At 50.2% G+C, this 23432-nt stretch overlaps 16 protein-coding genes across 16 annotated transcripts; 10 read left to right on the forward strand and 6 right to left on the reverse strand.

Moving 5' to 3' along the window:
- Positions 1-344: 344 nt before the first annotated feature.
- Positions 345-788, forward strand: VTN49DRAFT_3762 (uncharacterized protein; the record flags this gene model as incomplete). Its single annotated transcript, XM_069411633.1, has 1 exon — positions 345-788. One exon carries the CDS (start codon positions 345-347, stop codon positions 786-788), a length of 444 nt encoding a protein of 147 aa, XP_069268232.1.
- Positions 789-1010: 222 nt separating this feature from the next.
- Positions 1011-3277, reverse strand: VTN49DRAFT_3763 (uncharacterized protein; the record flags this gene model as incomplete). The annotated part of the gene is made up of 3 exons (XM_069411634.1): positions 1011-1142; positions 1199-2427; positions 2485-3277. The coding sequence occupies 3 exons, from the start codon at positions 3275-3277 to the stop codon at positions 1011-1013; spliced, it is 2154 nt and encodes a 717-aa protein (XP_069268233.1).
- Positions 3278-3588: 311 nt separating this feature from the next.
- On the forward strand, positions 3589-4440 carry VTN49DRAFT_3764 (uncharacterized protein; the record flags this gene model as incomplete). The annotated part of the gene is made up of 2 exons (XM_069411635.1): positions 3589-4329; positions 4384-4440. 2 exons carry the CDS (start codon positions 3589-3591, stop codon positions 4438-4440), a joined length of 798 nt encoding a protein of 265 aa, XP_069268234.1.
- A 180-nt stretch (positions 4441-4620) lies between these two features.
- Positions 4621-5448, reverse strand: VTN49DRAFT_3765 (uncharacterized protein; the record flags this gene model as incomplete). The annotated part of the gene is made up of 2 exons (XM_069411636.1): positions 4621-5308; positions 5363-5448. The coding sequence occupies 2 exons, from the start codon at positions 5446-5448 to the stop codon at positions 4621-4623; spliced, it is 774 nt and encodes a 257-aa protein (XP_069268235.1).
- A 251-nt stretch (positions 5449-5699) lies between these two features.
- VTN49DRAFT_3766 (uncharacterized protein) lies at positions 5700-6502 on the forward strand (the record flags this gene model as incomplete). The annotated part of the gene is made up of 3 exons (XM_069411637.1): positions 5700-5774; positions 5827-5881; positions 5934-6502. 3 exons carry the CDS (start codon positions 5700-5702, stop codon positions 6500-6502), a joined length of 699 nt encoding a protein of 232 aa, XP_069268236.1.
- A 339-nt stretch (positions 6503-6841) lies between these two features.
- Positions 6842-7738, forward strand: VTN49DRAFT_3767 (uncharacterized protein; the record flags this gene model as incomplete). Its single annotated transcript, XM_069411638.1, has 3 exons — positions 6842-6871; positions 6930-7077; positions 7134-7738. The coding sequence occupies 3 exons, from the start codon at positions 6842-6844 to the stop codon at positions 7736-7738; spliced, it is 783 nt and encodes a 260-aa protein (XP_069268237.1).
- A 106-nt stretch (positions 7739-7844) lies between these two features.
- VTN49DRAFT_3768 (uncharacterized protein) lies at positions 7845-8808 on the reverse strand (the record flags this gene model as incomplete). The annotated part of the gene is made up of 2 exons (XM_069411639.1): positions 7845-7983; positions 8036-8808. 2 exons carry the CDS (start codon positions 8806-8808, stop codon positions 7845-7847), a joined length of 912 nt encoding a protein of 303 aa, XP_069268238.1.
- A 343-nt stretch (positions 8809-9151) lies between these two features.
- VTN49DRAFT_3769 (uncharacterized protein) lies at positions 9152-9540 on the forward strand (the record flags this gene model as incomplete). The annotated part of the gene is made up of 3 exons (XM_069411640.1): positions 9152-9235; positions 9320-9351; positions 9414-9540. The coding sequence occupies 3 exons, from the start codon at positions 9152-9154 to the stop codon at positions 9538-9540; spliced, it is 243 nt and encodes an 80-aa protein (XP_069268239.1).
- A 381-nt stretch (positions 9541-9921) lies between these two features.
- VTN49DRAFT_3770 (uncharacterized protein) lies at positions 9922-10548 on the forward strand (the record flags this gene model as incomplete). Its single annotated transcript, XM_069411642.1, has 1 exon — positions 9922-10548. One exon carries the CDS (start codon positions 9922-9924, stop codon positions 10546-10548), a length of 627 nt encoding a protein of 208 aa, XP_069268240.1.
- Positions 10549-11746: 1198 nt separating this feature from the next.
- On the forward strand, positions 11747-12033 carry VTN49DRAFT_3771 (uncharacterized protein; the record flags this gene model as incomplete). Its single annotated transcript, XM_069411643.1, has 2 exons — positions 11747-11807; positions 11873-12033. The coding sequence occupies 2 exons, from the start codon at positions 11747-11749 to the stop codon at positions 12031-12033; spliced, it is 222 nt and encodes a 73-aa protein (XP_069268241.1).
- A 32-nt stretch (positions 12034-12065) lies between these two features.
- On the forward strand, positions 12066-13668 carry VTN49DRAFT_3772 (uncharacterized protein; the record flags this gene model as incomplete). Its single annotated transcript, XM_069411644.1, has 5 exons — positions 12066-12074; positions 12126-12265; positions 12321-12405; positions 12460-12732; positions 12790-13668. The coding sequence occupies 5 exons, from the start codon at positions 12066-12068 to the stop codon at positions 13666-13668; spliced, it is 1386 nt and encodes a 461-aa protein (XP_069268242.1).
- Positions 13669-14757: 1089 nt separating this feature from the next.
- Positions 14758-15372, forward strand: VTN49DRAFT_3773 (uncharacterized protein; the record flags this gene model as incomplete). The annotated part of the gene is made up of 1 exon (XM_069411645.1): positions 14758-15372. One exon carries the CDS (start codon positions 14758-14760, stop codon positions 15370-15372), a length of 615 nt encoding a protein of 204 aa, XP_069268243.1.
- Positions 15373-17286: 1914 nt separating this feature from the next.
- VTN49DRAFT_3774 (uncharacterized protein) lies at positions 17287-18912 on the forward strand (the record flags this gene model as incomplete). The annotated part of the gene is made up of 5 exons (XM_069411646.1): positions 17287-17295; positions 17346-17509; positions 17559-17655; positions 17710-17991; positions 18058-18912. The coding sequence occupies 5 exons, from the start codon at positions 17287-17289 to the stop codon at positions 18910-18912; spliced, it is 1407 nt and encodes a 468-aa protein (XP_069268244.1).
- A 1057-nt stretch (positions 18913-19969) lies between these two features.
- Positions 19970-20611, reverse strand: VTN49DRAFT_3775 (uncharacterized protein; the record flags this gene model as incomplete). The annotated part of the gene is made up of 1 exon (XM_069411647.1): positions 19970-20611. The coding sequence occupies one exon, from the start codon at positions 20609-20611 to the stop codon at positions 19970-19972; it is 642 nt and encodes a 213-aa protein (XP_069268245.1).
- Positions 20612-21621: 1010 nt separating this feature from the next.
- On the reverse strand, positions 21622-22215 carry VTN49DRAFT_3776 (uncharacterized protein; the record flags this gene model as incomplete). The annotated part of the gene is made up of 1 exon (XM_069411648.1): positions 21622-22215. One exon carries the CDS (start codon positions 22213-22215, stop codon positions 21622-21624), a length of 594 nt encoding a protein of 197 aa, XP_069268246.1.
- A 30-nt stretch (positions 22216-22245) lies between these two features.
- On the reverse strand, positions 22246-22827 carry VTN49DRAFT_3777 (uncharacterized protein; the record flags this gene model as incomplete). Its single annotated transcript, XM_069411649.1, has 2 exons — positions 22246-22365; positions 22744-22827. The coding sequence occupies 2 exons, from the start codon at positions 22825-22827 to the stop codon at positions 22246-22248; spliced, it is 204 nt and encodes a 67-aa protein (XP_069268247.1).
- Between the last annotated feature and the right edge of the window lie 605 nt (positions 22828-23432).

The raw sequence follows: 23432 nt of genomic DNA on the forward strand, positions 1-23432 counted from the left end.
GCGCCGGACGGCGTGCGTCAGGCTCGAGTTCGAGGCCAATCCGTCAGGTTCGGGACTCTGTCCCAAGTCCATTACATGCATCTGTACAATACCATATATCCCAGGGGTGTCTGTGCTTGTTCACTTAGTTAGGGGCGAGGTGCACGTTACTCGGGGTGGTGTGCTGAAGCTTGGACTCCGGGCGGGGTTGCATCGTGCAGGAACTCCAGTCTCCAGGACTCCACAGCAGGTGTTCGAACGTGCACTGGAGACACGAGTCTTGAAACGTGTTCCTCTTGGTCATCTGCAAGTCTATATTTGGGAGGACTACGAGTAGCAATGAATTTATGAGAACCCGACTTGGCATGAAGATCTCTATTAATGCGGCCGAGCCTCAGGAGCGTATGGCTCCTTCCAAGGTCCAGACTTCCAGCGGAACTTCGAGCCGCGCGCTCAGCTCCGCATCAGCTGGGCAGGTGATTTCCCGGAATTTCTCTATTCCGAGCAGGTCACATGACCGCTGCGATGGCCGTTCACGAGTCGAAAAGGGTCTTCCAAAGGCGAACTGTTGGTCGATCTCCAAGGACTCGCCCCCGGACCGCCCAGAGCCACAGTGGACCTCGGCTCGGAAATTTTCTGACCATGAATGGGGTCACGGCCTTATCGCTTCAACGGGAAGGAACGACCCTGATGACGTGCTCCTGCCCTGCGTCAGAGCTGGAGATGTCTCTGCAAATGAAAAGAACCGGTTGCGGAAGGAACGATGGAGGAAAACGGACTTTCCAGTGGGCCAGAAGAGACTTTTCTGATTTTTCTTTAGCAGAATCTCTCTCTCTCTTTTTTTTTTTTTGAATCCCATCACTCCTCGACCATGACACAAGACAGACCGAGCTCCTATAATACAGCACATACGCCACTGACTCCCAAGACGGCCATGGACGTCGTCAACGGAATTCCGTAGAACAAGCAAAGATCAATCAGATATCACACCCTCATACTCGTACACGTGCAGAGAAGAGAAAAGAAAAGCATTAAATGATATTTCCTGCCATGCCCAGGAAAATCGCCTGTGCGGCGAGCTGTAACGACCAGAAGCCGACCTTTTTGAACCGTCGTTTGCGCGCCTGCTCGTCCATGACATCGCGGGCAAAGGCGTCGTAGGTCTGCGGATACAGATTAGCAGAGCGAGCAAAATGGAGTTCAGGAGGGGCATACTCACCGCGGCAGAGAGATCGTTCATTAAGCCGCTGTCGAAGATCGTCCAGCTGCCGTCAAAATCAGACAGCGGCTTGACCAGTCGGCAATGGATGGGGATAAATGTCCGCCGGGAATTGATGTAGGCGACAATGGGTCGGATGAGAGCGTTGTTGATGTAGGACAAATCCGGCGTGAACAGCGGGACCACAGCGCGGACGTTGTTCAGATGGATTCGCAAGTCAGTCACAAGGAATCGCGTGCTGTCGTCATTCGTCTTCGTGGAAGGAGATGAATCTCGCTCCTCGTTTGACGTCTCCCGGGACTGGCGGGACAGGTGCCGATTCGAGACGGTGGCTTCGAGTCGGTCGTAGAATTCAGCGACAACCTTGGCCAGGCTCTCGTCGTTCTCGGCCGGAAACATGATATCGGCGACGATATCGACGGTGCCTTCATGGATCCAGGAGAACGGGCCCTCCACGCCACGATTGAGATGGTCAATGTTGAGCCCGTCGATTCGGATCCGACTCTGTTTCTTCCACGAACTGGATTTGCCCCCTTCTGAGCCGTCTGTGTTCAGCTTGGCCCCGGTGAGGTTGTGTGTCTGGCGAGGATGAATGGTGAATAAGGAGTTGTCGAACGAGCCGGACATCATATTGGCGGACAAAAAGTCGTAAAAGAGCCATTGCTTCCGCAGCTGCGGCAGGTCACAGGAAAAAATACTGACGGAGAACGGTCGGAAGTTGTTCGGCTGGTAGACCGTGACCAAGAGATCCTCCATTTTAAAGGAATCAAGCTCGAAATCTCCCGGGTTATGCTCATGACGGTAGGACTTGGGATCGGCATCATCGTTCTTCCACCGCACATGAGAGCGGTCAATAACGCCTCGGATGCCCTTGACCTCGACATCCCGCAGAAGACCCTTGCCATTAAACCACTTAGTGAAAGACAAGGTGACATTAACCGTGTCGATGGACAGGTCGAATTGAGTATAATTAGTATCCTCCTCAGTGACATCACCGTGAGCAACCTCATCGATGGGTCGTTCTTTCGCAGTGGTGGCCGCAACAGCAGCAGCGGTTTTGGACGACCCTTTGCTTACTTGGCCACTTCCCTGACCGGGCCGGCGTGATACGAAGACATTTTTGAATGTAATTACACCGTCTTTCCATTTGGGCACGATGGCAGACTCAAAAACTACCTGGACCCCGGACGACTTGGTCAGATAGTTCCCGACCCAGCGAGCAAGAGTTTCTAGCGACGGTCAACACAAACCCTAGCGGAAAAGAAGAGAACTCCGGGAAGCCAAACCTTGTGCAAAAACAGTGTTGATTGCAAGAATGACGAGAGAGAAAAACGTCGTTGTTCCCAAGATGATCCACAGGACATGGCCCAGCAGCACCCAGGAGAACAGCGCGCTGATCTCATCCAGATTGAATGGCCTTACGCTCCGGATCGAGAACCACTTGAATCTAATTCGTAGCCGCGACCAAAAACCGGTCGCAGCTGCCAATAGTTCCTCCTTTGTAGGTCGATGTATTTGACTCAGATTGGGGAGCCGTTCTCGAAATTGGTCTAACCGCGACGACTCATGATGTTCCTCGGCGGGTATGCGTTTCCCCCCATCTGGAGTTGATTCTTGCGTAGACCGCTCCGCCGGTTCTGCCGTCTGCTCATTCGTTTTGCCGGCTGCCTTGCCGCTCTCATTTCCGGACGTATGTAAACTCCGCCTCCACGCCTGTCGAGCAATTCCTACGAGCCTTGGGTGCGTGTAGCAGCGAGGAACATGCGTCGAAACAATTTTCTCTGCGGAAGCGATGGCGCATGATGCACCCGTTTCAACCGTGGCGGCTGAGTTCGGTGATAAGCCCAGCACCAGAAAGCCGCCGGACGCAAATCTCTTACTGAGCTGGCGCGACGACCGGGGAGAAGAAACATTGACACGGTAATTTCGCACAAAGAGACCCGGACTGGCGCTGGGATGATGAGCCTTTACGACATCTGCCCAGTAGGTGCTGAGACTCGTCTGAACGTCACGGAAGGCGAGAGGACCTGCTGATTGCCTAAACATAGCATACAGCTTGCGGCCGAAGTTGCGAGACATGCTTGCCGTCACATGCTGGATTTGACGATATGGCCGCGAACGAAAGGCATCGGAGAAATGATGACAGTGTTCGATCCAGGTCAATCAGCGCCGGCGCGTCGCGGAAGACATCGTCTTGAGAGAAGGTCGAGACGCTTCTTCAAGGGTTCATGAAATCATCCATCGCCGCAGGGTGTTTGCACTGTTTGCATCAGCTTTCTTCCGGTCCCACAATGCTACGATTGATAAAATTTGATAAAAATTCAGACTCGATATCAACCAAGGCTCGCTGCAAGAGGACTGAATAGAGTCATTACGCAGCGACATCTACAATGCCGGCACCGACTGCACTGAAAAAATTAGGAGGGGAGCCGGCACCCGCCACGGCTGCCCCAACGGCGCCAGTGCCCGCTCACGATGACGATGAAGTCTTGATCGACGCAACGACAACAGCACCGACGGAAAATGCGCAAGCAGCGGACTCCGAGCAGCAGCAAACAGCCGACGGCGACCGCGAGATGCACATCGACGTCGAGGGCCGACCGCTTTTTACTGCGGAAAAGGATGCCCGCCCCGTCTACCGAGTCGAGACACGCAAGGTGCCCGTGCCACCACATCGGATGACGCCACTGAAAAACCACTGGCCAAAGATCTACCCACCGCTCGTTGAGCACCTGCGGCTACAGGTGCGGATGAACATCAAGAACCGCGCTGTGGAGCTGCGGACATCCAAGTTCACAACGGACTCGGGCGCTTTGCAGAAGGGCGAGGACTTTGTGCGGGCGTTTGTCCTGGGATTCGACGTCGATGATGCCATTGCACTGCTGCGCCTGGATGATCTATACATCTCCTCGTTCGAAATCAAGGATGTGCGTGGGACGCTTCAGGGAGATCATTTGTCGCGCGCCATCGGCCGAATTGCGGGCAAAGATGGAAAGACCAAATTCGCCATTGAGAACGCAACCCGCACTCGAGTCGTTTTGGCGGACCAGAAAATTCATATTCTTGGCGGGTTCAAGAACATTAACATTGCAAGGGAGGCTATTGTGAGCCTGATCCTGGGTAGCCCTCCGGTGAGTCATTTCATGGATATAAATTTCCTGGCTGTTTGCTGATCTCGTCAACAGGGCAAGGTCTATGGCAATCTGCGGACTGTTGCTGCTCGCATGAAAGAGCGATTTTAATCTGGTTTGATTTTGGGGTGATACCTGCATTTTCTACGGCGTTGGGCGCAAAGGGCGGTGTCTGGTTTCCTATATATGATCTTTGCGGATGTCTTAGACTATGATAAAGAGTGAATGGACGTGAATGTATGAATGACCACTTGGCATTAATTCTGCGGCAAAAATAGATCCAGCGTAGTTCTAGTCTTTCTTCAGCGGGTAGTAAAATTCCTCAATGCCATCTCTCGTAACGACCATCATCTGAAGACCATCACCGACTTCAATGTGTCTCTCGACCGCGCTGTGGAAGGCATCCCTGACCAGTTGCTCGACGTGGTCCCGCGGCAGCGGCTCCGGTTCTCTCCGCGCGAGGTTATGACCCTCACCCGAGCCCGGAATGTGTTGGTTCTTGAAATTGACCTGATTGTCGAGGAACGGCATGATCAGACTGGCCGCCGCACCACCAGCTCGGCACTGCTCCCGTTCATACGAGCCGACAGGGTCGTAGCTATACAGCGCGCCCTTGCCATCCTCATCAATCCCGCCCAAGATGGCATGCGTGTAGTAGGGGAAGAACCGCTTCTGGTAGAGAAGCGTCGATAATCGTTGGGCGCAGGCCTTGACCGACATGCGCTTGCCGTGCTGGTATCGATAGACCTTGACAATGCTGTCGAGTCGTTCCTTGAGCGCCAGACCGTCTGCCGCAAAGCCGACGACGGCAAGCACGATGTGCGCGCCTTCGCCGGTCTCATCGTCGCCGCCGATCTTAAAGACTTTGGGCGCATATCGGGTGTTGATGTTGTAACCAGAGGTGGATCGCGTGTCGCCGGCAATGATTGTAAAATCCTTCCCAGCAATGCCTAGCGTGGAACCGCCATTGTCGGTGTACCTGTAGGAGAGTTAGAGAAAACCCATATAACCATACTCAAGGGAAGTATCGTACGGGTAGAATCTGTGCTGTCGAGGTTCTGAAGCGGCTGCTTGTGACAAAGGGCCGCCTGGGCCGTACGGAGCGAACACTGAACCCATAACGACGATGCTGGGTCAAAGATCGAAGATAATAAATATTCTGGTCCTGATACCTCAATTCGCAAGAAAGTAAGTTTGTTGAGATCTCACAGTGTTCACCCACGTTGATCAAGCTCCAGCTTGACGGGAACTGACGCGGAGCTCGCTGCCTTGCTGATTATGTAATCAACAATCACCTCTGCCAATCAAACGTCATGCGAACATTTGAGACCTCAAACTTCAAGATGTAAAGATACCTGGAGTCGATCGCAATGCTTGGGCTTCAAGCTTACGAGAGTAGCAGTGAGGACGAGGCCACTAAGCCCACTCCCGAACCAGAGCAAAAGGTTAGAGTTATCCCTCGAATACTGTGTTATTTCAAGACTGACGTTTTGCAAGGAACCCTCAAGTGCACCTAAAGCCGCTTCTTGTGAGGCAAGTAAGGAATCTGAAGGTCAGTGACGCTTCTCAAAAGCTATATTGGCGGCGATCTGATCAACCAGCAGAACTACACGATGAGAAGCCGCCATCACCAGAAGCTGCTCCGGTGACGGGGCCTGTTCTCGGGCCCCAGCAACCACCCCTAGAAACCACGGGGCAAGCATTAGAACAGACAGAGTCTGTGTCACGAGATCTCGTTCGAGATCTTACTCTCCCACCAGTCCCTAACCTCGATATCCCACCATCACCGCCAGGATCACCTGATCCCACGGCGCAGAAAAAGATTTCACACTTTCTGGCTCTCAAAGATCAAGGAGTCCATTTCAATGAAAAACTAGCGGCATCAACTTCACTTAAAAACCCCAGTCTCTTTTTCAAGCTACGGGAACACGCCGGCATTGATGACCGGGAACAATACGCAAGCTCGCTCCCTTCAGATATCTGGGACGCTTCATCATTACCGAATTGGGCTTATCATGAAGAGTTATACAAGTCTCAACAAGCTACTCGAGCTCAATTGGACGAAAAGCGAGCGGCTGAAGGCAGAGATAGAAAGATCGAATTTGTGCCTCCAAAAACGTCTCGGACGCGGAGATTCAGGATCGCTAATCAAAGAACTAATGATGAGGAATAATGGGAAACGACCTAGCGACATCAGGGGCATTTATTGTTCATAGAGTTGCAATACTTATGAATACTTAATGAACATTCTTAAGTGACCATGGTTTAAGACTTGAGAGGGTTGATGAAGTATGAGTTACATAAGCAATACACTAGCCACATCGGAGAGGTCGGAGTGTGGCTGGTGATTTACGTAGCTCCATGCATCAGCTCTCGTGCCTAAACGACTGACGGATAGTTTGAATACTGGCGAGCCCGTTGACCAGCAAGGGCAATTACTCCTACGACTGTTGTTCTCTACAAACCTTGCTAATTCTAACAATCGGTGCGAATTCCGCCAGCTCGTCCCATCATGAACCATTTTCCAGAAGCTTGGGGTCGTGTATGTCGTGTCTTTCCCCAGACCAATTGCGCTGCTGCTGCTAACACGACACCTGAAGCCCAGAGATGACGTCTACGGTCGATATGATCACTCCTATCTGAAGACCACCGGGCCGGTCACCCACACACAGTCGCCGGCCGTGACGGGAACGTCAGTCGTCGCGGTCAAATTCAATGGCGGAGTTGTCATGGCCGCGGACAACCTAGGTAGGATGCATGCATGCTGCCTTGTTTAGACCTGTACTTACTTTGGCCGTGCTCAGGCTCTTACGGATCTTTGGCCCGATTCACCAATGTTAAGCGAATCCGAGTTTTTGACGACTCAGCCATCATCGGATTCAGCGGTGACATCTCAGACATGCAGTACATCAATCGTCTGCTGGACTCGATCGACATCCGAGAGAACTACTCGTCCAACGGGAACACGCTGAATGCGAAGAACATCCACATGTACCTGTCTAAGGTGTTCTACCGACGGCGGTCGCAGATCAACCCGCTGTGGAACCACATCCTCGTGGCTGGTTTCGACGCGGACGGCAAGCCGTTCCTTAGCTCGGCGGACCTGCTGGGCACGGCGTACTCGGCACCGCATCTGGCGACGGGCTTTGGCGCGCATTTGGCGATTCCCATCCTGCGTCGATTGTTCCCGGAGGAAGTTCCCATCGAGAATATCACCAAGGAAGAGGCCATAAAAGCAATCAAGGAGTGCATGAAGGTGCTGTTCTATCGGGATGCGCGGAGTCTGGACCAGTACACGCTGGCAGTGATTACCAAGGATGGCATTGAAATCCACGAGGACCAGAGACTGGAGAACCAAAGCTGGGCATTCGCAGAGGCTATTCGGGGATATGGAACTCAGGTAAACTGAACGAATCTTTAACTAGCATTATGTTACGTTGAGTGATTTATGGGACATGAATTCTGGTAGATGCGTAGGTGCTTTTCTATGAGTATGTACTAGCTACATTATTGAATCACAGCTTGGCCGCTGGTGTTGATGGGCTATACACGACGCGGTTCACGCAGGATCCCACATTTTCCAACGACACCTCGACTAGATCGCCATTTTTGAGCCACAACGGTGGCTTACGACCCATGCCAACGCCCTGCGGTCTATTCAAAAATCAGCACAATATCGTTCTCAGGAACGAACAGATCTACTTACGTTCCAGTGTAGATCAAATCACCCGGCTGAAGCGTTGTGCCCTGCGACAAGAACGCGATGGCCTCCTTGACACCAAAGATCATGTCTCTGGTGGTGGACGACTGCACGACCTTGCCGTTGAGCTTGGTCTCAATACGCAACGAGTGCGGATCGCCCAGGATCTTGCTGGAGACAATTCCAGGCCCGAAAGGTGCCCAGCCATCGAAACCCTTGCCGAAGCCCCATTGGCCGCCGCCACGCTTGAGCTGCCAGTCACGGTGGGAAACATCGTTGCCGACGGCGTAGCCCAACACATGATCCAGCGCGCGCGACGCGGGGATATCCCGCCCGGCCTTACCAATCACAATGACCAGCTCGCACTCGTAGTCCAGGCCCTCGCCCTCCTGCGCGACGGGAGGCACCGGGATGTCATCCGTAGGGCCAGTCACTGACGTTGCAGGCTTGTAGAAGAGCACTGGATACTTGGGGATGGGCAGATTCGATTCCTTGGCGTGCTGCGCGTAGTTTAGGCCCAAACAGCGGACGGTTTTGATGTCTTGTGGCGCGAGGGGTGCAAGAAGGGTCTTCACCTCCGCAATCTGATCCGTTACTACGTGCTGGCCGAAGATGTCGCCCTTGATGATGCGCGCCTGCGTCGTCCGCGCCAGATCGGTGACGCCGTTAGGCAGGATGGCATCGCCATAATAGACGAGGCCGTCTTTTGCGAGAAAACGAACGAGACGCTGCGGGTTAATTAGCTCCGAGCTGTTCGGCGGAGTGTTTAATGACATCATGGGATTGCAGCCGTACCGAAAAGGACATTTTCTATTTCGCTATTTCTCAGACGAATTAGGTATCAAGATATGCTCTGAAGAGAACGATTAATGCACAATTGATGCTGTTTAATTAATTAAATCATTCATTGTCCATCGCGATGCACCTGTATCTCGGTATTTGAACCGGCTGAGCCCGATCTCGGCCGAGCAGCCGTTCTCCGCAATTTTTCCCTCGCTCCGGAAGCATCGAGTAGCCTACCCCCAACCATAGCGCACAAGCTTTCGGCTGTTAGCTTCTACTATCTCCCCGATCATCTTCGGAAAATTCGCGTGACATCATTTCATCGATCACGACGTCGAGATGGCCATGAGACTATCGGGTCTTCAGCGGGAGGTTCTCTCTCTGTACCGCCAGTGTCTCCGAGAGATTCGGAAGAAGCCAATTGTACGTTGCATCGTCCCGTGGCCATGTTTTCAGTATATTGCTGATCAATGGCACTGTACTAACGCGAATTTCAACGCGCAATAGGAATCTCGAGACAACTTTCGCGCATTTGCAAGGTCTGTTCATGGCCTTGACTCAACTGGCCAGCGACAGCGCTGACAGCTATGGACATCGACAGGGACCAATTTCGCGCAAATCTCAAGCTTCCGAAAAAGGACTTTGCTACCATCGAATATCTTCTCCGCAGGGGCCGGCGACAGCTGGAGCTCTACTCTGCGCCCGGCATTCGCAACATCAGCCGCTGAGAACCACGTGATTCCAACACGTGATATGTTTGTGATCACGTGGTGGCCAGTTGGCCGTTCGATCAGATAAGATAATTTAGGGGGCCACCAAAAAGCTTCTAGAACGTTCTAGCGCCTTCATCAATCCTCACGAATCATCGCGTTTCTCGTCTTCGCAACTATCAGTTTCTAAGCAGAGCTTTGCCGGAGGGTGCCTAGAGGGTGCTGGCAATTTCTAGAGATGGAGTGCAAAGTATATAAGGAGGGAACGGCGTCGCTGGACGACGACCAGCAGATCAGAACAACGCAACGTCTTGAGTATCGAGCTGCGGTTGACGCAACACATCAATCAATACAAAGCTCTTCTCGAACGACAAAAAACTAGAGTCTACGTCATCGAAAATGGTGTTCTACACGCAATTTCCGCACTTCCCCTCGACGAGCGACTTTGAGCCCCTCTTCCGGCTCATGGACGACTACCTTGACGTTTCCCGAGACGCCATGAGGTACAACAACAGCGTCTCGGGCTCGCGCCGTTACAAGAACGCCCGCACCGTCTCGAGCTTCACACCTCGCTTCGACGTCCGTGAGACAAAGGACAGCTACCTGCTCGACGGTGAACTGCCAGGCGTGCGCCAGGAGAACATCGAGATCGAGTTCAGCGACCCACATACGCTCGTCATCAAGGGGCGCGTTAGTGAAACGAACGAAGCTACTTCGAACTCCAACTCCAACTACCATCCTCCAACTGTCGAAGAGGAGGGTGCTGGCGACAAGAGTTCCGAGACCAACGAATCGTCGTCGTCCACGGCTGTCCAGAAGTCGCAAGCTCAATCTCCAGCCAAGTCGCAAGAACCGGAGTACAAGGTCTGGCTCTCTGAGCGGCGTACGGGCTCGTTCCATCGCACGTTCACCTTCCCGGTGCGGGTGAATCAGGATGGGGTTCGTGCTAGCTTGAAAGATGGGATCCTGTCGATTGTTGTGCCGAAGGAGTCGGCGCCGACGACGAAGAAGATTCGGATCGAATAAATGTGCTTGGAGGATGATCTCGGGGGACTTGGGATGTGATATGGGTGGCATGTATTCATACCGTTAATGTGTTGCATGTTTGATGTCTAGCTAATGATACCCAATATATTCCATTTTCTTGAAGACTTTTTATTCCCTGACAATATGTAGAGATTTCAGAGTATCAACTCCATTATCAGAACCAAGTACATTAGCGATTCCCGTAGTACGTCAGTTGCGGTTAAGTTCTGGTATTAACTCTCGCGATTGGTGCTATTGGCACCATCCGGTGTAATATTTCGTGAAGGGCATTTTACGTTCTTCTAATCGCTTAGTGTTTTCGTTTCGCGTCAGAGTGCAGAGCAATGGCTGAAACATTATGTTCAACAGTTTAATTAGGGCATAGTATCGCCTCAATTGACGTTGCCTTAGTTAAAACTCCTGTTGCTGCCTTTTCAGCTGCAGATCTGAAATGGTCCGGCAGGTGTGCTTCATGGCACACTGCATCCTCAAAGAATGTTATTCCCATCCCGCTGACCCTGCTCTTTATGTATGTGGAATCGTCACAGCCTTCACCATGTTGTCTTCTTCTGTAGGGCAACCCCATCTCTTGTGTTGCTGCGACCAGAGCCGCGGCAAGAAATCATTTTCCGGTCCAGGTGCAAATGATGATGTCAGAATACTGGCCGAACCCAGAACCCTGTGCCACTGTTGTCGCTCTGGAATACTGCTGCATCATCAGATGCATATGCGGGAAAAGCCATAATCAGTTTCCCTTCAGTATCTCGCTAGACTGTGAAGCGGGAACGACAGCAACTCCGCGGCGCGCCGAGAAGTCATGCTCCAACCACAAACCATCAGAACTCCAGCCATGTTACTATTGTATCGACATAATACTCGTAGTGCTGCATTGAAAGTTCAAGGGGCTATCTAGTATCTGGAGAACATGGCAGTTAATATCGCCTTTCTCTTATGGACTCCTGAACTGAGGCGGCAGGAGGAAACCCGAAGCATAATGGTGGTCTCCAGGGCTGAACTCTAGGCGAGGCGAATGGGTTAAGGCTGGGCGCCGGCGGGGACTCCCCAACATCCATCGTAGGTTAGCCTAGCCGAAGTGACTAATCCCAGTCTCTTATTCCTCTAGTTATAAATTAATACCAACAAGTTTAACTGTAAGTAGTAAGACTCACGCTATTGTGGAGACGGATATGCCCTCCAGATGCTACTCTACCATCATTGTCCCAAAGTAGCAGTACTTGCAGTATTGCATGTATTGGATAGTAATTGGTTCCTCACATCACGCGCCTTCTCCTTCACTTTTTGATCCTCTTGCTCTTCTATTCAGTCTGCACCCTTTTCCTTCAACGGGTGCAAAATCGCTCCTTTCTCTCTTTGACCGCGTCGCTCGTTTGCTTCTCACTTCCGTCTCTCCTTGAACTCGTTGGATTATCTTTCACGTTTTGCAAATCTTTGTCGTCCGTAGGCGAATGCCTTCTAATTACTTAGATCTTGAACTTTGTACTTAGATTGCAGGCGCCATGTTCTCCGTAAGTTCCGTGCCCTGCGATCTTCAATTCTAGACTGACATATTCCTGGAGTTCCACACTAGCCTGCTGACCGTTCTATGCGGTCTGGCGTCCACTGTACTGGCGGTCCATCCCCTGGAGCTTGATATCGGCGGAGCTCCAAAGGCATTCAAAGATAGTAGTGGTATATTCGTTCAGTTTATGGGAGTAGGGTAAGGGAATTCTGCTATACAGTTGGCGTATTCGCTGACAAATTTATGTCTCTAGTTACCAGCCGGCTGGGAAGGATGATCCCCTCAGCGACAACAAAGATACCTGTTTGCGGGATGCCGCTTTGATGCAGCGGCTGGGCGTGAGTTCCTTGGGCCGTGGTTAATTTGTGCATTACACTAATCACACATGCTAGGTTAATGCTATTCATATCTACAATGTGGACCCCAGCGCCAACCATGATGACTGCGCTTCCATTTTCAATGCTGCCGACATCTACATGATTGTGGACGTCGACCCGGGTAGTGGCCTGAACATGACTCAACCATCAAAGACCTACAACAAGGAATACATGAAGCATGTCTTTGGTGTGATGGAAGCTTTCAAGAATTACCCCAACACGGCTGGCTTCCTTATCCGAGAAGTTATTGACGAGAAAAGCGCCAAGGAGGCTCCTGAGTATATTCGTGTATGGACAGAACACCTCGCCTTGACTGTGAGAGACATCTAACCAATCTTCGAACAGGCTGTTCAGCGGGATATGAAGGACTACATGAAGAAGCATATCGGGCGCGAGATCCTCGTAGGTTACTCGGCTGCCGACGTTCCTGAGGCTCTTGAGGGTCCAACCGAGTACATGGAATGCGATTTGTATGACTACGAGAAGGATCGGAAAATCATGCCCACTCACGCGGATTTCTTTGCTATCAAATCGGACTCGTGGTGCGGAGATCCGACGTACACTTCCAGTGGTTATGACGTTCTCAACCGACTTCGAGATTTATCTCTCGCAACGATTTTCTCCGATTATGGCTGCAATCAGAGTCAGCCGCGGAATTTCTCAGAGGTTCAAGCGCTCTACGGCGATAGGATGACAAAAGCGCTGTCAGGTGGCTTTATCACTGAATACTACGACCTGGTGACTGTCAATAGCTCTGACACGATAACACTCTCGATCGAATACGAGAATCTCCAGAACCAGCTCTCGAAGTTGGACCAGGACTATTTGGCGATGCCCCACGTGAGTCCTGGATATCGCCCTCACCCCGACTGCATTCGCAGCCCGAACTCCTCAAACCCCAGATTTTTGACATCTTTTCATATTCCGGAGCGTGCGGATGGTGTGGATGAGCTGATCAAGAACGGTGCACGGGATGAGGTGCACGTTGGCAAGCTCGTGGCCATGCCGCGGCAAGTTGAACTCTCTGAAAAGGTGTACGACTCGAAAGGCAACGAGATTGCGGGTATTAAATTCAAGAATATCAATGACAGCGGCGGTTACAACACCCCTGTTGAGTATGAGTCGAGCAGCGAGGAATCTGAGGACGCTGCGATGGCTGTTCGTGTGTCTTCAGCTGCTGTTTTGGGCGCGATGATTGTGATGGTGCTGTTCTTGGATCTGTAGATGAGCTTTGTGACGACATAACTCATATGCAGTTAATGGATAAACTTGCTGTATTTTTGATGCTCGTATTATCTTCTCTTCAGCGGTTGAGATTGCTGAGCCCTGGTTTCTTAGGTAAAGCGAGAGTATTGCCGTCGCAAGAATGGCCGACCGAAGGCTAGTGATGATTCTGCTCGTAGCTTTCGTGGTCTGAGATTCGTTGGTACAAGTCTACCGTCTGTTGTTGACAAAGGGTGATTCACGATGGCACTCTCCCTCTTGTCGCCGAGCGGAGGCCATTTTGAGGTCTCGTTGTGTTCAAAATAGGGGAAAAAATATATTGGTTTATTCCGAGTCTACAATCCGTCAAAGAGCGGGTGTCTGTTAAGAGGGCCAGAAAGGAAACAACCAAACCCTAAGTCTGTAGAGGATTGGAAGGCTTAACAGACCGCAACAATGAGTCACTATACTCTGATAACTGAAACTGGCGATGATGACGGATCAATGAACGGACCATCGAAGGACAAGCACTGTCGAATATTAGTACTAACTTTGTATTCTAGTAGAAGTTACTAGTAGCGGAGAAGCATTCGAGGTGGCTAAACTGGCATTCCATTCATGGCGTTGCGTTACTCGGGATATGTGAGATGTTCCTCGCAGAATGAATCCAACTTGCCATTTCATGCTGTTTGATGACTCGCAAGTGGGATCTCTTGGCGCTGCGGCTCAGTCTATAAGTCACGTGTTGATATGGATGGATATCCTGTGGGTCGAGAGGATCAAGAGATCGCAGATCAGATAAGCCAGCTGGACCCACCAAGAAGCTTCTAGAACATCCTCGCGCTTCCTTCATTCTTCGAGCTTGATGTACTCATCGCGAGCAGTTTCCAGGCAGAGCTGCTCTGACAAATAACCTACCGGGAGAATGCTAGTATGTTCCTGAAATGGACCACAAGGTATATAAGGGGCATTGGCGCCGTCGTCGAAAGATGGCTAGCAGATCAGAGCAACACAGCATCTTGGATAGTTTTCCATCGAGGTGAAAACAGCTCGCTGATCAACACGAAGAGTTCCGTTGAACGATAAGAGCTTCGAACGCAACTGTCGAAAATGGCGCTCTACACGCATTTCCCTATGATGAACGACTTCGAGCCCCTCTTCCGGCTCATGGACGACTACTTTGACGCCTCTCGAGACTTTGTGAGGCACAACAACGCCTCGAGCACGCGCCGCCACAAGAACGCCCGCACCGTCTCGAGCTTCACACCTCGCTTCGACGTCCGTGAGACAAAGGACAGCTACCTGCTCGACGGTGAACTGCCAGGCGTGCGCCAGGAGAACATCGAGATCGAGTTCAGCGACCCACATACGCTCGTCATCAAGGGGCGCGTTGGCGAAACGAACGAAGCTACTTCGAACTCCAACTCCAACTACCATCCTCCAACTGTCGAAGAGGAGGGTGCTGGCGACAAGAGTTCCGAGACCAACGAATCGTCGTCGTCCACGGCTGTCCAGAAGTCGCAAGCTCAATCTCCAGCCAAGTCGCAAGAACCGGAGTACAAGGTCTGGCTCTCTGAGCGGCGTACGGGCTCGTTCCATCGCACGTTCACCTTCCCGGTGCGGGTGAATCAGGATGGGGTTCGTGCTAGCCTGAAGGACGGGATCCTGTCGATTGTTGTGCCGAAGGAGTCGGCGCCGACGACGAAGAAGATTCGGATCGAATAAATGTGCTTGGAGGATGATATCAGGGGGCTTGGGATGTAATAGGGATGACATGTATTTCTAGATTCATTCATGTTCTTGATTTGTTGCATGTTTGATGTCTAGTTAATGATACCCCTTGTTTGTTAAACACATTCTCTGCTTTGATCTTGATGTAAAAGCCGTAGAGCAAGCGCATCAGCACCCATTACCAGAACACAGTAGTGGTAATTTTTGTGATGCCTTAGCAATCTCATGAAGCCTCGGTTGTGGTTAAGGCCTTGTATTGACTAGCTAGCTCTCAGATTTCACACGCAATTAGAACTATCGGCACATGGAGAGTAGCACTTCGTAGAGGGCATCTTGGATTATGCTGTAATCGTCGCTTGGTATTGATATATATACCTGGGCTTCTAGTCGACTTTCAAGACATTACCCAATGGCATCGGAGCACGCGTAGCGCTCTGTGTATATCCTGCAATGCAGTATTCAATCAGTCCGCTACATAGAGCATGAACCTACATAGTATAGGACAATAGTATGATACTGAATCATGAAGAGTCGAATAGGGACTGCGCTTTGAGAAATTCGATACCGTATTCAGTGAAGGCTGAACGATGAAATCAAGTGTATTCAGCCTAACCATCATGTTTAATGGCTGGAAGTTCCTTATACTGCAGGAAGTTCCCTTAGGTCCTTTCATCTGGAATCCTAGGCCATTCGGAAAGAACGGCATGTCAATGAATTCAAATAATTAGTGGCAGCACGCCAAGTGAGCTAACTTGGGTGCCACTAACTTTCAGCAACCATTTCAGCTGCAGATCCGGAGTGGTAAAGGCGGCCATGCAGCATCCGTTCGCATCTCATCCGACTTGTATTCATTGTGTATGGAGACATCTCGCCACTCACAATGTGCTATTATCGTCGTCCATGGTGTCGATCTCTATCTTCTGATGTTGCGGCCAGTAGGTGAAGTCACTTTCCAGAAACACTGCGAGCAATCAATCTCCATTCGGGCGCTGATGATAATATCAGAATTCTGATTAGACCAAGTAACCTGCGCCACTGTTGCCGTTCCAGAACAGCTGCGACGGGCTCGATGCCAAATGCAGTCCAGACACAACCCTCATCGATCAAATTCCTTGATGCGTCTCGAAGGGCGCGAGGGCGACGACTTGAATTGGTTGGAAATAGCTCCGCGGAGACTCGTGCAGAGCATGGAGGACATATATTAAACCACAAAAGGTCGCAACAACAGCCGACCTACCATTGTACCGACATACTAGGGTTTCAGAGAAAAAGAGTCCGAGAAAAAACATACTCCTCTAATGAACATGACAATTTACGTATGCTCAAATAATTTTGATCAGATTATCTCTCGTGGACTCGGGGCTGAAGAGAAAAACATAACAGGAAGAGAGTGGGCTAAGGGTAAAACTGTGGGCGAGGGTGATACGCCAGACAAAGGTGAGGCATTGGGGGCACTTTCCGACATTCTACCCCATTTATTTAGCCTAAGTGCCTAACCCTAACCCTTGGCCCTCTATTAATCGATATTCAATCAATTGTACTCTGTAAGGGCAACTGCTTATTACTCTTTGTGGAGATGGGGCAATCCAGGCGTTCCCCATTATAGTATCTGAGTACATAGTATTTGTAGTTAGCTTCTGGATGTTTGCGAATATATGGAGTACTCTGTTCATCAAATCGCTGGCCGTCTCCTTTGATCTTATTCTTGCCATTCAGTTTCCACTCTCTGGTGTCCCATGAATGCAAAGTCGCTCCCTATTATCCTTGATAAAGCCACTCTTTTGATTCTCACCTTCGCCTTTCCTTGGACTCGTTAAGTTTAGTTTCTTCACTTCGTTGTAAATCCCTTCAGTCTGTAGGTAAATGACTCTCGTTAGTTCTTAGACATTCTAGCTCCGTTCAGGCTTCATGCTCTCCGTAGGTTCCGTGCCCGGTGATCTGTGGCGCCTGACTGACCGTCTCTGGAGTTTCACGTTTATCTACTGGCCGTTATTTGCGGTCTGACGTCTACTGTACTGGCGGTCTATCCCCTGGGTCCCGTGGGAGAGGATAGTAAGGCACTTCATCCTAAACATGAGCTTGATGTGCCAGTTGGACTTGACATGGAGCGCTTTCCGATTATAGGAGTTGGGTCAGAGGGTTGTGCTGCATAATTGGGGTGATTGCTGACACCTTCATAGTTACCGGCCAGATGGTTCGTCCAGGTTGAAGGTTGATTCCCTCGCCGACAACAGGGATACCTGCCTGCGGGATGCCGCCTTAATGCAGCGATTGGGTGTACGTACCCTGGGATGTGCTTTACTCGTACCAGACGTTGACTGTGCATGCTAGGTTAATACCATCCATGTGTACGACGTGGACCCCAGCGCCAATCATAATGACTGTGCTTCCATCTTCAATGCTGCCGGCATCTACATGATCGTGAACGTCGACTCGTTTTTGCCGAATGGTGGACTGAACCGGACTGAGCCAGCAAAAACCTACAGCAAGGAATTCATGAAGCATGTCTTTGGTATGATGGAAGCTTTCACGTTTTATCCCAACACGGCTGGCTTCCTCATCGGAGAAGTCATCAACGACCAAAGTGTCAAGAATCTTCACGAGTACATTCGAGCATGGACAGATCTCTTCATCTTGACTCTGACCAGCTGCTGATCGATCGCCGAACTGGCCGTCCAGCGAGATATGAAGGACTGCATGGCGAAGCACATTGGGCGCGAATATCTCATAGGCTACTCGGCTGCCGACGTTCCAGAGGTTCTTGAGGGTGATGGCCCAGCCGGGTACATGGAGTGCCATGTGTACGATGCGGAGAAGAGAAAGGTTATCCTGGACTCCTTCAACTTTGTTGCTCTCAAGTCGGGGTCGTGGTGCGGAGATGCCACCTACACCTCCAGCGGGTACGATGTTCTCACCGCGCTCCAAAACTACTCGATGGCAGCGTTCTTTGCAGAGACTGGATGCGATCATGACCAGCCCCGGAAATTCTCCGAGGTTCAAGCCCTCTTCAGCGATAGCATGATGAAAACGCTGCCAGGTGCCGTTATCTCGGAATATTATGACCTGGTGGCTGTCAATGATTCCGACACGATAACACTTTCGACCGATTTCGAGAACCTCCAGGCTCAGTTGTCGAAGTTGGACCGGGACCATTTGGTGGAGACCTTCGCGAGCCCTTCATTTTACCCTAACCCCGAGTGCGAGTCTTTGACATCTTTTCATATCCCAGAGCGCGCGGAGGGTGTTGATGGGTTGATCAAGCACGGCGCACGGGATGGGGTGCATGTTGGCAAGCTCGTGGCTGCGCCGTCGCAGTTTGAACACCCTCAAAATGTGTACGATTCGAAAGGCAACAAGGTGTCGGGAATCAAGTTTAGGAATATCAGAGATAGTTACCCATTCAACATGCCTGCCGAGTATGTGAAGAAACATGAGCCGAATAATGAAGATGTGGATGCCGCTATGCCTGTGCGTGCGTCTTCGGCTGGTGCGTTGTGTGTGATGATTGCGATGGCGCTCTTCTTAGTATTGTAAATAGGTAGTTCTTAATACTGCAAATACACTTTAATGGCTCTAGTCATATAACCGTTAAATTATAGACTTCTGGCGTCGTTGATGCTTGCCGTCTCATGAGTGACGAGTTAAAGACCTGAATTGGTGACAGGAAATTCGGGCATCTTGCCCGGATGTCGTCAGAAGTTTCCAGTGGCCCACGCGGGAGGTTTTTAACAATCAATGATATCCCCGCTTGTGCTGTTGGCGCCAAAAATCCATGGTGAAAGTCTTTTGGGATTAGATTAGCTGGCAACAGTTGTGCCTGCTGCCATGATACCCGTAATATGCCCTCATCGGCGCAGAATCACTGCTACCAGTCAATCAGAGGTTTATGATTGCAGGGTGAAATATTTGGCCTGAAGGAAGATCCTTGCATCAATGATAGCTGTTATTGGAAGAATTCAATAGCCCCTTTTCATCAACTTATTCTTGCTCATAGTATGGTATATACAGGTGGAGCAGGAGATTTCATGTGCCCATGCTACCTGGTATTTCACAATTCTACATGCTTTCATCCTTAGCTGAATGAAGAGTTGATCTACTATCAGGATGCGTTCACACAGACATACCGCAGGATTGAAACCGAAGTTGAGCTGAAATAAGGGGGTGCGGGAGATCACTCAGACGTCCCTGTTCCGAGCAGTTGACGCTGGGATCGTAAAATTCATGGTTTCAACCTTATTATACAGAAAAATTTTGTGAATGACCACTTACCATGATGCACGTACTGCGTATCCCACGGTAAATCACTTGAAGAGGCAAAGGCCAGAGCTTCTACTTTGCTCAATGTTGCTATTGAGGTACTAGATTCAATCGAAGTATTGCTGAATCGAGTGAACTTCTTCCTCCCCGCAAGCCATGACTCCGGAACTGGGTAGATAATGGTTATGATGAGATGATCTATTACATCCTAGATGTAACAAATACCCCAGTTTGATAAACTTGCAACAAGGTTCCAAAACTCTCTTATGGAAACAAGCATTTCAACGCTGGCAACGAGCAAGCTATCCGACAACGATCATAATCCTACCATCCCCTACGGTGGCAGTGGTCTTGCCCAAGTAATGATTGTCGTTTTGGGGATGTAACAAAAAAGGGGACCATCATACAGCGTTCCATACTGCACACCAAAATAGGGCAACTGCAAGTTGAGTTCGATGCCCTCCAACTTCAACGTTCCCCCGACGATGTACTCGTGGAATTGCCTTGCACCATTGATTTTGAAGCCTCTTATTTTGATAAATGCATGGGAGGATGTGAAATCTTTTAGAAGATCCTTCCCTTCTTCGTCCCAATTCCCCGAAAATCGAGTCTCGAGGCGAGGAGGAGGATCGTTCGAGATTTCGGCATAAATAGTTTCCTTGCCTTTTTTGGTTTCGACGTCACGGTAGATGCACTCATCATCTCCCGGACGACGCTCCTTCACCAACCTAACTGAGATCTGCGCTTCTTGCTGCGGGTAAAGACAATGTTCCGGTGGCGGAACGACTAACAGTTCGAGAAATCGTTCTTTAGTCTTTTCATCGACAATGTACATCCATCTGAGGCGAAATCCATGATTATTATCAGCCCCCTTTTCGCTCTGCTCGATGTGAATAACATTGGGTAATTTCTCCCCATCCGCTCGTTTTCGTTCAACCTGCTCTCCTCTATCGCGGATTTCGGCTCGTGTGCGCATCCTGCCGGTCATGTAAATCAATCGTTTTGGGTCGACTGATATCGATCCATGTATGTTTGTGAGATTCAAGATTGTGGGCTTCCAAATCATTCTCGTTCTATATATGCAATGGCGAAGGCTATGAGCAAGGAAATATAAGGAAGTTTCAACGAAAGAGTCATTCGATTCTTTTCATTGAGCATCGTTGTTGTTGTTGTTGTTGTTGTTGTTGCAGCAAAGATGTTCACTATCGTTTAGTCATCTTGCGCATCTTGCCTTACAGTCATGGACTCTCTTGTGGACTATTAAACATTGTTCTGCGTCGTTTGTTTCAATACTACAAACATGTGGACAATCCGGCTCTTGTGATTGGACTTGCTGTCTTAACTTGCGTCCTAAACCTCGTGGCCTGAAAGGTCTACTCGAACATTTTGACATTTCTCCTACAATTCGATATTACTGCTAGCATTTGATTCCACCATTGTCTGCGTTCAAATTCGAGATCTCTCATAGATCACTCGCAACTCGGTGCTTTGACATCAAGCGCCATCCAAACTACACAGGCGGTTGCTCTACCTACCTGGGTAATACAAATGACATACATAGTAGGCTTAGTCATTTTGTGGCCTAAGCGGATATGCAAAAAGTGGCACGCATAGAACTACTGAGAACGTCCTGTATAAAGAGGGCGTTTCACATGGCAGCTGTGACGGTGATTCTTAGATAAGCAGGCAAGTGAATACAAACAGCTATCTTGATTTCTTTTTGGGAATCCTAACCGTGGTGTGGCGTGGCTCCATGAGGAGAGTTAATCCATTAAAAAGGTACAGGATGGATTTGCTCTGATCACTGATGTTGGTATTATCTTATTCGAAAGCTTTTTCTAGTTGAAGATCAAGGACCATAACAGTTACACAAAGAGTGAATTTGAGTATCATTAATTAGACATCAAACATGCAACACATTAACGCTATGAATCCATATCACCCATATCACATCCCAAGCCCCCTGATATCATCCTCCAAGCTGATTCATTCGACCCGAATCTTCCTCGTCGTCGGCGCCGACTCCTTCGGCACAACAATCGACAGGATCCCATCTTTCAAGCTAGCACGAACCCCATCCTGGTTGGCCCGTACTGGGAAGGTGAACGTGCGATGGAACGAGCCCGTACGCCGCTCAGAGAACCAGACCTTGTAGTCCAGTTCTTGCGACTTGGCTGGAGCTTGAGCTTGCGACTTCTGGACAGCCGTGGACGACGATTCGTTGGTCTCGGAACTCTTGTCGCCAGCACCCTCCTCTTCGACAGTTGGATGATGGTAGTTGGAATTCGAAGTGGATTCATCCGTTTCGCCAACACGACCCTTGACGACGAGCGTATGTGGGTCGCTGAACTCGATCTCGATGTTCTCCTGGCGCACGCCTGGCAGTTCACCGTCGAGCAGGAAGCTGTCCTTTGTCTCACGGACGTCGAAGCGAGGTGTGAAGCTCGAGACGGTGCGGGCGTTCTTGTGGCGGCGCGTGCCTGAGGCGTTATTGTATCTCATAAAGTCTCGAGACGCGTCAAGGTAATCGTCCATGAGCCGGAAGAGGGGCTCGAAGTCGCTCATCGTATGAAGCGCCATTTTGATCGTTGCGTCTGTAGCTCCTCTTAATCACGTAGCGAGTTCTTCGTGCTGTGCTCGACCCGATAGAGTACTACTCGAGATGTTGTCGTGATCCGTTGTGTCGTCGTTCGACGACGCTGGTGCCCCTTTATATACCTTGTCCTCCATCTTCAAAAAGCTCTCTCACTCTCCAGGCATTTACCAGCACAGCTCTACTTTGAAACGGCTTGTGGAGAAGAGAACCCTCGGCAGTTCAAAGATGATGCAAGCGCGAAATTTTCTAGACGCTTCTCGGTGGGTCTTTTGATCAGGCTACCTGCTGCCGATCGGAACCTCAGATCCTCCGCATGAATCTGCGCCCCACTGGGCTTATAATCACGTGATTTACAGAATGGATATCTGCTGAGGAGAGTTTCCATATTGCGCACCTCTTGCGTCACAGACTCAGGCAAGATACAGTTAGCACCAATAGTGCTCTTGATTTGAGTATCATGAGCAACGCAAAATATTGTATCATGATCTTACTGCGAGTAACAACAGGCTTACATCGTATGAAAACTGCACGTTTATCACCCGATGTGACAAATGATGCGTTGATTGCACTGCCTGGGATGTGGACTGCTTTTCCATCAGTAGTACTCTCCGATATCTCGCCTGATTGAATCATCAGTTATCATTGTTAGTTTTCTCTATCAGGAGGAAGTAGATGGGTAGTCCACAGCAGGTGGTTGACCTCAATCCGTTAGTACTAGGGTTAGGGTTGGGGGGACTCCCTTGCTGCCTCCGATGTCGAACCAACCAACACGAATAAGCTCTCCTCAACACGTTCCAGATTGGGACTTGAGGGAAGCATTATTTCCTTCAATAGGAAGCATGTGTAAGTCACATGTGGTCCAATTCGGGTGGCAAGGGGGTGATTGTCCTTGTGGTGTTATCACATCGTCAACATGAGATGTCGAGTTGGAGCACCAGTCTCCAGACACTGAAGCTTCGAGCAGAGCTCATCTATAGTTGACTACCGTTTCATTGTCATCGGAGATTTTATTCCTTCCCGTTCAGTTACTAGGCGTTGGTGATTCTGACTGAGCTGTGCAAACAGTGAATCGTTCTCGAAGCGCCGGAATCCAAATGGGCAAGTACTCTGCCGTATCCTTATCGTAAAACCTGTTTTCCGATTCCGGAACGGAACAGCGAGTTCCAAGACACGTGATAATCATGGGGGTGCCTGTGTCCTG

Source organism: Thermomyces lanuginosus (assembly GCF_041956635.1).
Source record: "Thermomyces lanuginosus strain ATCC 200065 unplaced genomic scaffold VTN49scaffold_29, whole genome shotgun sequence".
Taxonomy (NCBI): domain Eukaryota; kingdom Fungi; phylum Ascomycota; class Eurotiomycetes; order Eurotiales; family Trichocomaceae; genus Thermomyces; species Thermomyces lanuginosus.